Source organism: Nyctereutes procyonoides, unplaced genomic scaffold, assembly GCF_905146905.1.
Source record: "Nyctereutes procyonoides isolate TBG_1078 unplaced genomic scaffold, NYPRO_anot_genome, whole genome shotgun sequence".
NCBI lineage: Eukaryota > Metazoa > Chordata > Mammalia > Carnivora > Canidae > Nyctereutes > Nyctereutes procyonoides.
Genome location: NW_026575044.1, coordinates 30,140,435 through 30,155,047, shown reverse-complemented (window position 1 = coordinate 30,155,047; position 14,613 = coordinate 30,140,435). Strand labels below are relative to the sequence as shown.

The 14,613-nt window shown below is 38.1% G+C and overlaps 1 protein-coding gene across 3 annotated transcripts in view; it reads right to left on the bottom strand.

Moving 5' to 3' along the window:
• Window positions 1-14,613, bottom strand: part of GAREM1 (GRB2 associated regulator of MAPK1 subtype 1) — a 207,270-nt gene that overhangs the window by 128,014 nt on the left and 64,643 nt on the right. For all 3 annotated transcript variants that reach the window (XM_055323994.1, XM_055323995.1, XM_055323996.1), the window contains exon 2: window positions 4,104-4,244. In XM_055323994.1, the coding sequence (XP_055179969.1) occupies window positions 4,104-4,244 (141 nt within the window). The remainder of the gene's footprint in view (window positions 1-4,103; window positions 4,245-14,613) is intronic.

Below are 14,613 nucleotides of genomic sequence, written 5' to 3'. Positions count from 1 at the left end.
ATGCCATTATTTCTTTTCATATGAGGAATTTCATGACATTTCATGAAAATTTCTGATGAAGAATAAGGGAAAGACACTCTGAATCATGAGTTCCTAAAAATGCAGAGTTTTATTATATGCCAGAATGTGTGTGAACAGAGCTGCATCTGGCTGCCCAGGCTGTGCACTGCCCAACTCCAAGGGACACTATTTACACAAAGTTAGGAGCGTTGCCTGTATCAAGACAGTGCAGGGCCCCCAGCTGCAAGAGTAAACTGACAGAGAGAATGGTTGCTACCTTGGCCAGAAAAAAGGACAACGTGCTTGGAAAATGAAGGGGGTATGTCACAGAGATACATGGGCCAGCTGGACCCAAATGGCTAAATGTGGGGCAATGAAAACATCAAAATATATAAGGGACAGGAATATATTATGACCCACTGAATGAAATAGGAATCCGTAATTCAATAACAGGTAAATAAATAAATAAGAAAGAAAGAAAGAAAGAAAGAAAGAAAGAAAGAAAGAAAGAAAGAAAGAAAGAAAGAAAGAAAGAAAGAAAGAAAAGCTCTGCTTCCAGTAGAAAGACACCAAATAGAAGCAGCAATAGTGGGGTCTGGTTAGAAATGGGTCGTTCTGTCACTTTCATGGTAAAAACCCAATCAGACAGAAATCAAGAACTACACAAGGATGGAGGTGGGGAGATTTAGAGAAGGATTATTCCTACTTTGAAATGTCCTACTCTCCACAAATGGGATTTGTGCCCTTAGAAGAGAGAGAGACAGTGGAATTCTCACTCCACCAAGTGAGCACACAACGAGACGACCACCACCTGGAAACCTGGCAGCCATCCTCACCAGACACCGGATTGTTCCTGCCTCCAGAACTCTGAGAAATTAACTGTTTATCACCTCCCCCATCCACGGTATTTGTTACAGCAGCGTGAAAATAAGACAGTCCTATTTCAAGGGGTTTTTTTTTTCCCCTTTAAGATATTTTCTTTCCTTTCATGAAGTGGTCTAATCTAAAAGTTCATGTTTTCTTTTTAGTCTTGGGACCTCAACTTTTCATTTAAAATAAGTATCATCTTTTAAAAAATTTTTTTAAATTTTAATTCCAGAGTAGTTAACATACAATGTTATATTAGTTTCAGGTGTACAATACAGTGATTCACCACTTCCATACAACACCCAGTGCTCATCATGACAAGTGCACTCCTTAATCCCCCTCACCTGCTTAACCCATCCCCTCACTCATCTCCCCTCTGGTGCCCTATTTCCCAGTTAAAGTGTACCATCATCTTCCTTACAGATAAACAGTAAGCTGTTGAACATTCCATTTCTTTCTTCCTAGTGGAAGTTGAATGGCTGTTAGTAAGAAATGTTCAAAACAATAAAATATGTACAAATACCTGGGGAAATCTTTTCTTCTGACAATGTGAATGCCCACCCCAGGAAAGTGGTTCCCACCCCTGGCTGCATAATTTAACTACATAATTTAACATCCTTATTAGCCCATCCTTAAGCCCACACTCAAGACCAATTAGAGCAGAATCTCTGGAGATGGGATCTGGGGACTAGTTATTTTTAAAGCTCTCTAGGAGATTCCAGTGTGTAGCTAAGATTGAGATTCCTAGATCAAGAATCTATGGCAATAAAGAATTATATCTTTTGTCTACAGATCTAAAGGATTCACAAGGGTTTTTTAGAATTGGTCTCACTGCCTTAACTATAGAGAACAAACAGATTTTTTAACTACAGAGAACACAGATGGTTATCAGAAGGGAGGCGGGGAGGGGGGTGGGGTGAAGTAGGTGAAGGGGATTAAGAGGACACTTACCATGATGAGCACTGAGTAATGTATGGAATTGCTGAATAACTATATTGTACACTTGGAACTAACATAACACTGTATATTAACTATGTTGCAATTAAATTTTTTTATTTTTTATTTTTTTATTTTTATTTTTTTTAAGATTTTATTTATTTATTCATGATAGTCACACAGAGAGAGACAGAGAGGCAGAGACACAGGCAGAGGGAGAAGCAGGCTCCATGCAGGGAGCCCGACGTGGGATTCGACCCCGGGTCTCCAGGATCGCGCCCCGGGCCAAAGGCAGGCGCCAAACCGCTGTGCAACGAATTGGTCTCACTTGTTGAGGAATGTACAGTCCCAATTGGTGAGTGGATGTGTATATCCAGGAAAAGGTAACTGAACAAAGACTGGGGCCTGTACCAAAGGAATGTGAGACACAATAAATACGTACAGAGACCACACAGGGACAGCAGGGATGCAAGGATAGGCCCTGATAACAGCAAGGCTGAGGAAGGCCACTCTAGCTGGGGAATGGCGTAAATGGAAGAGTATCCAGTATGTCCAGCAAACAGCGAGGCGACCAATCTAGAACAGCAAGGCGACCAATCTAGCTAGATGGAAGGTTCACTCTTCAGAGTGGAAAAGGTAAGTTTGGAGAAGCAGACTAGAACTTTAAGAAACAAGCCAAGGAGTCTGGTGGCAGTGTGGAGACTTTAGGAGATTTAAGTAAAGGACCAAATGAAACCATTCTGTTGGGAAGACTGCATTGATTAAAAAATTCAATGGGCTACAAGAATATGGCACAATAGGTAAAATTGCCTGTGTGATGAAGCACAGTTTTATACCTTTCTCATCAGTTTTCCACAAGAAACAGGGACTGGGAGTTTGGGCCTCCTAAAAATAGCACGGATCTCACCTGTCATGGGACCCTTGGCAGGAGAGACTGGACAGGCCAGAAGGTCTCTGTCCCTTTGGCCTGACTCCCAACCTCACATTCAGCAGCTTTCATTCCTCATTTTTCCATAAAGGCTACTCCTATGGTCAGCAAATGTAATCCTAGGGGACAAAGTTTCAGGCTAGAGAAATTCTTTCTTACAATTTTTTTTAAGTAAGAATTTTTGAGAAGCTGAGTGATCTTGAGGACATACTGGCAATTGAAGGCTGTCCTACAAATCAAAAAGCGGGCTAAACTATTCATTTATTCAAAAAATATTGAACCTTACCATTTGCTGCCATTCTAGCCAGTGGGACCACAGCAAGGTCCCTTTTCCTGATAGGCAACTCTCTAGGTGTTATAAAGGTTTCACTGAGAAACATAATGGCAGTTGAGGGCTGTAAAACTTACAAGTGATTGGTTAAAGCATTCTCCTACAGAATTCGAAAAACTGACCAATTATGGAGAAACATAATGGCAGTTGAGGGCTGTAAAACTTACAAGTGATTGGTTAAAGCATTCTCCTACAGAATTCAAAAAACTGACCAATTATGGAGAAACATAATGGCAGTTGAGGGCTGTAAAACTTACAAGTGATTGGTTAAAGCATTCTCCTACAGAATTCGAAAAACTGACCAATTATGGAGAAAAAAAATCAAGATCCTTTACATAATGATAGAAGTATAGGATAACATGGTTGTTTTTTTTTTTATTGCATTTATAAGACAGCACAATTGAAAATGTATTCAAACCACTAGAAGTATCCTGAACTCCCAGACAGTGCCGGCACCTAGAACATACTCAGTAAAAGTCAGTTTCACTGAAAGGCATTCAAAGTTGAGGCAAAATGGCTGCTCTCACCCTGATTTAACTAAAGCAGTGAGAGCACCTCAGCTGCCTGTATTCCAAATGCATTGTGGCAAAGGGGGACACGGCCAGGAATCTGAGCTTCCAATCCAATATTTTTAAAGCCAGACCACATCGTTCATATGTGAAATGGCACCTTGTAAAACCATTCACAAAAGCAAAATCCAAGTTATGTCCAGGATTATTTGGAGACTGTAGCTCAGATATCAACTGCCGTCCCAAGACTACAGAGACTTTCTTTGTGTTTGTTAAATATTCATTTTTATGAATATCTGGTAAGAATCTACATGTAACTACATGCATTAATTAAAAATACCTATGACAAAACAAAACTTTCACTGATAGATAAAATAACTACAAAAAAGTGTTTGGTTCTTTTTCTAAGTCATCGTACTCTGGTTTATAGACAAGTCCTATTTTCTCACCATGGACAAAAAGATTTGCATTTAAAAAAAAAGATTTGCATTTCCACTCCTCTGCCTCTCTTGCCCCTTGAGGGGAGTTTTACCTGCATAATGTACTGGAATCTCTATCTTTGGTCCAATGACATAGTGCCCCTCCTCCAGGCTGTGGGCAGTGATGGTGGTCCACTGACGGCACGAGTGAATCAGAAGGTACTCGTTTTCCCGCAGCCCTTCTATGCATTCTCCTAGAAAAGATAATTTTGCATAACTTAGAATCAGCATCTGCTTGCTCCATACTCTGCAATAAAAATTTCGTTAGTTAAAATGTCCCTAATGCAGAAACTGATAGTTCATCCCAAGAGGACACAAGCGTGCTTCTGAATTAGCACTAGAAAGGCATTCTACAAGTTGACAGTTGCACACAGGATTCCATAAAAGTGTTTCCCACTTATCCGCAAAGATATTTTCAAAACCTCTTTTAATCCAAATGAATATACTCCAGGATAACAAAACATTTATTAAGTGCCAACAGTATGTTAGGCACTAATCAGAGGCTTTGCGTCTGTTACTTCATGTGACGCAATAATATGAGGCACGTATTGTTCCTTCTTACAGGTGGGAAAAACCAAGGTCAAGAATGTTAAGTGATATGTCTGAGCCCACAGATTTAATAAGCAGGAAAGTGAGGATTCAGGCCTAAGTCAGACAGATTCTAAGGCTTACTTACGCTTTTAATCACTAAAATGCAACTACCAAAAATATATAATAAACCTCTCTGTTGAAACAGTACTTGAAATTAAATGCCAGTATCTCCTTTTAAATTTTGTATATTTTGCCAGTTTTTTCTGGCCCCCTATCAAGCTTCCCAATCAATTAAAAATAATGAAACTTTATAGCATGCAGAGGAAATAATTTTTTTATTTTGCTATTTTCTGAGATACATTTTTAGCTTCTGAACCAATGACAAATATATTATTCAAAAGAGAAATTCATCCCCTGAAACTTATAAAAATATATTTTTTAGATGCTGAAACGATCCATGTCATTAGTCCTGGTTTAGTCATTTTAAATGCTCAAATAATACCTGAATAGGCTAATTTCTTTATACAGAATATAATTAGCCTTTCTTATTTCTGATGTTTATTATATTGCAATAACCAAAAGAGTCAGTGTATAACAATGTGTTTTAAAAGGGAATTTATAGTTCACTTAAAAAAAATTCAGTACTTTTGCAATACAAAAAAGCAGAGGAGGCTGTAATGATCAATTTGGTTAACACAATCATAAGCCATCAAATCTGTTTCCAATCCACTACGCCCATAATCTTCAAAACAGTATTAATGCAAGAATATTTTATCTTTGTTGCAGACGATGCAACTGGGGAGTGAAGATGAAGGTGGGATGGGAGATCTGGAAGTAGAGGTACCCTAGCAGAAATGAGAGGTCCAATTAACCAGGGGGGGCTTGCCAAACCAGACTCCCCACCCTTCACACTTTGGGAGACCAGGTTCACAAAATCCTCCCAAGGAAGCTTCTGCTACTTATGAGTGCTCCACATCTCCCTCAGGCATGCGGGAGCAAGAAAGAAATATCTGGAAAGGCTCCTCCAAAGGAGAAATCATATAGCCTACCCTGAGGCTCCTGACCAGGAGGCAGGAGGGTGGGGAGGGCACATAAATGGCAGGCAGGAGTTACATGCACGGCCCTTGAAGTCAACAGATCTAGTCTAGTCAAAGCTCTGCCTCCCACCACTGTATGATCTCAGGCAGAAACCCCTTCTTTTCATCTGTGAGATGGAATAACAGCAGTACCTGCTCCACAGGGTAGTTGTGAGGATACATAGTGACAGTGATGAGAAATGTGTAGCACCAAATGTCATATGATGCTAAGAGGTATCAGGAAACATCAGCTATAAATTTATTTACTCTAAGTTTTTTCTCCCTAGAATTCCATCCTCATATAAACATTGTAATATAGGTCTTATTACCCTCTTAGAGATGAGGAAGTGATCTTTAGGCAGTTACAAAACTTGTCTAACGCTGCAGAGCAGAAACTGACTTTGGGGTCCCTCTACGTCTCTTCCTGTTCTTTCAATACCACACTGACTTCTGCCTTGTAAACTGCCAACAATAATCCAAGTAACAAGGAGAAAATGACCCTCAGCAATAAGTCTCACTAAAGGAAGGAGGAAACAGTATCAGCAACAAAAATGAATAAATTATGAATTCATTAGAAAATGAAAGGTGCTATGGGAAAAAGAAAAAAGTAAAGGGTTAAGAGGATCAGGAGTAGTGTACATGAGAAAGAAGAGTAGTCTGCAAGATTGTCCTTTTAAGATATTTTTCATTCATTTATCTCACAAACATTTATCTACTTATTTGTTTAGCTTTTTCTAAAAACAGCTCTATTGATGGAGAACTAGCATACAAAGAACTGCACATACTTAACATGTACATTGAGGAGTGGGCAAAAATGAAAAGAGAGCTTGGTCCCTGCATTCAAGAAGCTGGCATCCTCTTGGTGAGAGATGTTCACATGTAATTTTATGTAAGGTAGGGCATGATGAGTGCTATGCAAGAGGAATAAGGAATCTGGAGTGGAGACGGGAACTTTAGCAGAGAAGATCAAGAAAACCTCAGGAGGAATATATAGTTTTTGGGCTGTTCCTAAATTCATGGATGAGCTGGGCTCAGAAAGGAGGGAGGCAATGGGGAAGGAGAAAAGGGTTTGGCATGAGAGGATGGCCAAAGCTCTGCTTTAGGAAAATTAACCTGGCAATATTATTATAAAAGCTGGATCAGAGAAGGGAGAAATCAGACCCATGGGGTGTATGTAGAAACCTTCTAGGGAAAACACACCACCATTCAGGGAAAAAGAAAAATGTCGTTTTCTGCAACTAAACTGCTATATCATAAACTGTTTTAATTTTATTCTGCAGTGAGCTCTACAGAGACAGCCAAGAAACAATTGCAGTCAAGTTAATCAAAATGAAAATTTAATGTTAAATCCTACTGCTAGCTGATGTAGTAAACACTCTGTCAAGAGGATCCAGAATGATTTTCGAAGCTATGAAATAGTAAGAAACTAGTGCCTGTTTTTGAGCTTATGTCTTTTTTATTTTTTTAAACAAATGAACCATGTGCCTACTTGAGGCAAAAGAAGTTTCACAAAAATTGTCTAGAAATAAAACTTAATATAATCACTTAAAATGTCCTAGGGTAGGCCACTAATAGAGACACTAAATGAATTCCTAAAGTAAACATTTTTGTGATATAATTACCCCGTTGCTTAACTACTACACATATATAACTACACACATATATATATAACATGCTAAAACTTATATATTTAGCTCAAAGATGTAGTAACAAGAAGCCTAAAAGAAACGTGTGTTAAATTCCAAAATATGTTAATATCATCCTGAAATTTCCCCAGAACCAGCATGCTTCTGGGATATAGTTTACTTGCCTGGTTTGACCCCCTCAACATTAAGTCTTATACACTCATTAAAATCATTTTTAACACTAGGAAAACTAGAGTCCATGAATTTTTAAAATAAAAATTTATTAGGCAGACATGCACAAATTCTGCTCCTTTGGCTGCTAGGTCACTATCATCTCTTGATATACCTTTCTGATCTCTCTTTGTTACCTTCACAGATTTTTCCCCCTTTTACAATTAGCTGTAACACCAGGAGTTGCTCAAGTTTCCACCTTTAACCTGTTCACCGTTTCTCTCTCCTTTATCATCTTACACACCCCTTAGGGATTCAATTAGTTATGGACAACTCGCATATCCATGCTCTCAGCTACCAACTTGTACTCTGAACTCCTCATCCAGACTTTATCTTCTACACTTTTCTACCTGGATGTCCCCGTGCCATTCATTCAGGCATTCTACATTCATCCAACAAACACGGAGGACCAGCTATGATCTAGAACCTGGTGATATAGTATTGAACCAAGTATCTGCTCTCATGGAGCTAACCTCTTGGCTGGGTTTTCAATCTCTTGTTCTTCACTCTGTCAATTTATTTAAATACTGCTGCAGATAAAACTTCCAAGAATACAACATAGCTCATCTTATTCTTCTACTCACATCTGCTTTCAGTGGTTCTCATTCATACAGAATAAGTAAGTCTTTGGGTCAATATTCAAGGCCCTCAATATCTATCCACAGAATATAAAACCAATACCCTCCAACACCATACACTAGAGCCCAAAAGACCTGTTTTCTGTGGCACACTCTTCTGGGCCTCTCACTTTCTTTCCTTTGCCTGAGTCTTATCTCCCAATCCTTATTTATTCACTATTGACAGACCCATTCTTGAAAGACTAACTCAAATGTCACCTTCATGAATGTCTTCCTGATATGAATATTTTTCATTTGAACTGTAGCTATTTTGTACTTCTGCTAATATTCCATGCTAAATTTATAAATTTCTTTAGGAGCACAGAGCAGGAGGAACCTGGACTGATATTTTAATATTTATGTATAGTTAAATGACACTAAAAATAATTTAATAATGTGGGAATTACAGGCATTTTTTTTCCTTTTGAAATTGGTCTATACATTCGTCAATTTTGAGGATCATGGTTATAAAGTTTAAGGAACAAAGATAATTCAGGACCATAAATGCTGTTAGATAAGATCCTCTCTAAACTACCTTATCTTACTAACATCCACAGCAATGCAATGACGTAGCCCAGACTCAATGCCTCATAGTTTCGTTTTGCTTTTTAAATATCCAAATATAAAAATGTTTATATTTATTTATTTTCCCCCATTGAATCTTTTATTTTTATGCTGCCTGTAATTATTTTTAGCTTTGCTTAAATTGTAATAGAATTCAATACATTTGAATATACTGAATTAGTGCATAATTATACTGTCTTTATATATGGATTACTTAGGGTATGTTCAGAAACTTGTATGTCTGTCATAGTAGAATCCAAATCTCTATTAAATTTGTTTTTATTTTTAAATATGAAGTATGATGTACTTGGATGACATTTATAATGTTTTGCAATTAAACCTGTTAACTCACTGATGAGTCTTCTATTAAGGTTGGGCTGAATCCAGAGAACACAGACACACACCCACGTTGGTTTGTTTTTCTGCTACCTTCATGTAACAAAGAACAAATATATGATTTTACAAAATTCCCTAAGTTGTGCTATGATTTTGGCAATTAATAAATTACAGTGTTTTTGATTTTCCACTTCTGTGTCTCTTTGTTCTTACCTGTTGGCATTTCACACCAGAGTAACAGACTTGGTCAACAATTTGGGTTCTATCTCTACAGAACATGTGCAATTTTAATCCTTTCAAATTCCAGAATACCTGATATTCCAATTTGCATAGCAAATATACAAACTCATATTGCTGATTATCTTTCTTTTTAAAGTATGCCTTTATCCCCATTTAGCTTGGTCTCTTCTCAGCACGTCAGGAGAACCGTGTCCGTGGTGGATATTCATATATTTGCTGACTGATTAATGAGGCCTCATTGAAATAATCTGATTTGTTAATACATGTGTAACGAGAATCAGATTTACTAAACCTGGCATTGTTTTTATCTGTTACGGATATAAACTGCTTTTTATGTTGAAGCTAAATCTATCAATGAGTAAATTAATAGGTTTTATGGTATCTGTTACTACTTGCTACAAATCTAATTTAACAATTGTGCGTTGTTTTAATCTTACTAATGTTAAAAGGAAAGCCAGTCAAGTGGACAACACTGTATTTTACCTTCTCATTGTTAACAGAGTTGTTTCATTTTAATTATGTGTTGACTTGATCTTACAACCCTTTTCATGTAGATTGAAACCCTATTGAGTCAGTTACATAACTCAAACCACTTCATTTCTCTTACAACTTAAACATTTTTTCAGAAAACTATTTTCAGAAAAATAATCGACATAAATCACTGTATGATGGTCTGACATACACACACATAGTGAAAAGACTATACACTAGGTTTTAGTTAATATCCATCATCTCATGTAGAAACAATAAAAAGAAAAAACATTTTTTGTGATGAGAACCCTCAGGAAAAAAAATCTTTTTTTTTAAGATTTGATTTATTTATTCATGAGAGAGAGAGAGAAAGAGAGAGAGAGTTAGAGAGAGAGAGAGAGAGAGAGAGAGAGAGAGGCAGAGACACAGGCAGAGGGAGAAGCAGGCTCCATGCAGGGAGCCCGATGTGGGACTCGATCCTGGGACCCTGGGATCACACCCCTAGCCGAAGGCGGATGCTTAACCGCTGAGCCACCCAAGTGTCTCAGGATCTACTGTCTTAACAACTTCCCTGTCCATCACACAAGTTTTAACTGTAGTCCTCATGTTGTACACTACATCCCTAGTACTTATTTATCTTATAATTGGAAGTTTGTGTACCTTTTGATCACCTTTTTGCAATTCCCTCTCCCCTCTCCATTAAAAAAAAAAAATACCTTAAGTGACAGGGGCTGATTACCAGACAGGTTCCTCTTCTTCTGACTCCCCTTGCAGTTAAGTGGTGCCATGTCACTGAGTTTTAGACAGTGGGGTATGAGCAGAAACACCTCCCACTTCCTGTCCTTATCCATGAAAGATGCCCACAACCCATCCTCTCTGCTCTTTTCTCGGGCAAAGGCTGAATATGGATTCCCAGGAAGACCTTGGAACAACCTGAAGATAGCATGGCTGCCAACAGTCTGGGTTCCTTAATCAATACACAGTGGCACAAACCGCCTGCCTGCACCCTCACTACGTACAGAGCTGGGATATGAGAAATACACTTATAGGTGATACTATGCCAGTGATGTTATAGTTTTCCTTTTTTTTGTCTCAGTATTAGACTCTGTTACCTAAAACATCAATATGCATGATCTGCAATGCCAGCAAAGCCTTCTGATTATAGTGATCACAAAGGTTCTGTTACAGAGGCTTTTCCTTCTAAGTATTCTTCATAAATGCAAGCTTGAATTTGCCAGGGTGGCTTAGACTAAAAATTCCTTTCCTCATTCTTTTAGTTACATTTTATCCCATAAGCTGAAGGGTATAATTAAATGCTACTTAGTGAGCATCCTCAAACATTATCAGTGTGTAAGGTTCTAGTTACTCTACTGTCTTCCAAATAAACAATATTTTGTGACAAGAGAACATGGCACTGCCATACTGTCCCAAAGAACTACAATCCAAATGACATGGCAAATAAAGAAAGGCTATGGGCAGTAGGGAGGTAAAGGAGAGCAAGAAATGATGTCATAGTAAATTGCTCTAAGACAGTTAAAAAGCAATCATGAAACCATGAAATTACAATGTTGTCTGCAATGAAAAAGCACTAAGGTATTCTAAAAAGGAAGTAATAGAAGAGGAAAATCCTAAAAGGATTAACTAATTAGCAACTAATTAAGATAGAGAAATTATAAAGTAATCAGGGAGGATGTGGTTATGGGAAACCACTAGAGCACAGGTAGTAATTTTGAAATCAATGGAAACTGAAAAACAAAACAAAATTTTGCCAGTGGAAAAGAAAACTCTAGGAAGAAGCGAAGAAACTGCTTTTAGCCTAATGGTTGAAGTATTAGAAGAAAACGAAGGACCGGAGAGGAAGGACTGGACATAGGTATCAATCAAATAAAGGCATCTAAAACCACCTGATAAGAGAGCTTCTCAAAAAGTGTAGTAAGGAGTAAAGAAGATAAAGCTTCTGGCACAGACGTCATGAAAGCAAAAGGAAAATCAATGTCCTAGTTCTGGGCAGACACAATGAATACTGTTAGCAACCTAAGAGTCACCCCAATAGCATCCCCCCTACTCCAAATATTGAACACTAGCATGATCCTCCAATGATATGCATGCACCTGCATCTCAACATTCATCCGCTTTAACAGGACAGTCCATTTCTAAGCAACAACATTTTGTGACGCTAAGGTGTATCTTGTGGAACAGAGAATAGCCTCGGCGGGTGGATGGGGGTAGGAACAGTAGACAACGCCACTACCTGAGCTTAGCTGCCATCTAGCTCTAACCCCTTCTAAAATGAGACCATATCTACTGTCTCAGGTCCTGCTCTATTTTTAGGGGCTGATCATCTCTCGTGTGTAAGGAGAGGAACCTGCAGCCCTAAGGAAAACAGTGGTTCCAACTCTGAGCTGAACAGTCACTGTAATCCTCTAGGGACTTGTAAAAACAACTCCAATGGCAGGGAGGGTGAGAGCACACACCAGATTGCTGAAATCCGAATCTCTGAGACTGGGGTCCAGAAACCTTCAGTGTCCTGAAATCTCGGGCATCCTATTGGGCAGCCTGGGTTCAGAGCACAACTGAGGCAGGCAGTTTAGTGCACAAGCCCTGGAGAGACATCACCTACGGGTGACTCTGGTCTTTCACTTATTGTGAGAGGGGAGCAAGATAAGACTTATCAGGTGCTTACAAAGTGTCAGCCACCTAGTAAGCTCTCCAAAAGTATCATTACTCTTACATTACTCTTATTGTCCTCAGATACCTCGGTTTACAGGGTTTTTTCAGACTATCAAACTTGCATAGCTTTTATTGTCTGATTTTTTGCATTTTGTAGGAAATATAAATTATCCTGTGTCATTTAACATTTTAGGCATATACATTATTTTTCTTCAATTAGACTGTGGCATTCTTGGATGCCAGGGACTTTTCTGTCTTCTTACCAGACCAGAGTCATAGACCCAGCTGGTATCAATAAAGCATCACTCATGATTATTTGACATAGTCATTTTTCACTATTGAGTTCCTACAAATTGACACACTGAGCTATCAGATCAAATGAAAAGGTTTTCTTCTTCTTCTTTTTTTATCTTCTATTTTACAACAAAGAATAAGGGCAATTCTATTTTCTCAACCCTCTCTTACTATTTAAACCTTTTTTAAAAACCAGATTATTGGGACGCCTAGGTGGCTCAGTGGTTGAGCGTATGCCTTCGGCTCAGGGCATGATCCTGGGGTCTCAGGATCGAGTCCCACAGCAGGCTTCCTGCGTGGAGCCTGCTTCTCACTCTGCCTGTGTCTCTGCCTCTCTCTGTGTGTCTTTCATGAATAAATAAATAAAATCTTTAAAAAATATATCATTTCAGGTTAATAGGAAGCTCTTCATCAAGAATGACTATCGACTTAACGACAACTTGTAGCAGTTTTTGTTATGATTCACCTTTAACAAGAAGGTGGCAGAAATTACTAGATGTCCACCAATATCTTACTCATAGTCCCCTTCTGTCAGCTGGGCACATGGCTGCCCAGAATACAGAGCACTGTCTCCACCTTCAATATCCCTACTCCCATATAGGTACAATAGTGTAACGAAGTTTTGGCCAACAGAAAATAGTGGAAACAGTATGTGCCACTTCTAAGATTTACTTTTTAAAAATATCTTTCCTATACCAGAAAATTCACTAATCAAAATTTACAATTCAATAATGTTAGTATATTCAGAGAGTTGTGCAAACACTACAACCTAATTATAGAACATTTCTATCATCCCAAAAAGAACTCTCATAACCATTAATAGTCCTCACCCTACTTCTCACCCCAGCCTGAGGTAACCACTAATTTATTCTTTGTGTCTATACATTTGCCCATTCTAGACATTTTATATAAATGGAATTATAAAGTATGTGACCTTTTGGGTCCAGCTTCTTAGCATAATGTTTTCAAGGTTCATCTATCTTGTAGCATGGATCAGCACTTCATTCCTTTTTGGCCAAATGATATTTGAGTATATGGATATACCATGTTTTATTCATCCATTCATCAGATGATGGACATTTGGACTATTTACAGTTTTGGTATTATAGCCTGCTGCTGATATGGACATGTGTGAACAAGTTTTTTTTTGTGTGTGTGTGTGTACATACGTTGTGGACATACTTCTCTTGGAAATATATCTAGGGGTGAAACTGCTAAGTCACATGGTAATTTTTCCACATTCCTCTCCAACACTTGTCATTATCCGGTTTTTAATTATAGTCATCTTGGTGCGGGTGAAGTATGCCTCACTGTGGTTTTGATTTCTATTTACTGAATGATGAGTGATGTTGAGCCTCTTTTCATGTGCTTACTTGGCTATTCCTATATCTTTTTGGAGAAATGTTTATTCAAATCCTTTGCCCAATTTTAAATTTGGTTATTTGTCTTTATTGTTAAGTTATAAGAGTTGTCTGTATATTCTGGATACAAGCTCCCTATCAGATGATTTGCAAACACTTTTTGTCATTACAGATACTGTCCTTTCACTTTCTTGATAGTGTCCTTTAAACCACAAAATATCTAAATTTTGAAGTCAAATTTATTTTTTCTTTCGTCATTTGTTTTTGGTGTCATATGTGAAAAATTGTTGCTTAACCTAGCATCATGAAGATTTATGTCTATATTTTATAGTTTTTAGTTCTTACATTTAGGTTTGTGACCCATTTTGAGTTATTCTTTGTGCATGCTGTGAGTAGGGTTCAGCCCTTTGAATGTGGATCTCCAGTTGTCTGAGCACCAGTTGAATGGTCTTGCCTCCTTGTTGAAAATTAACTGACAGTAAGTATAAGGGTTTATTTCAAATGTGTTTATTTCATCTTAAATGTATGGAGAGTTCTACCCTTATGC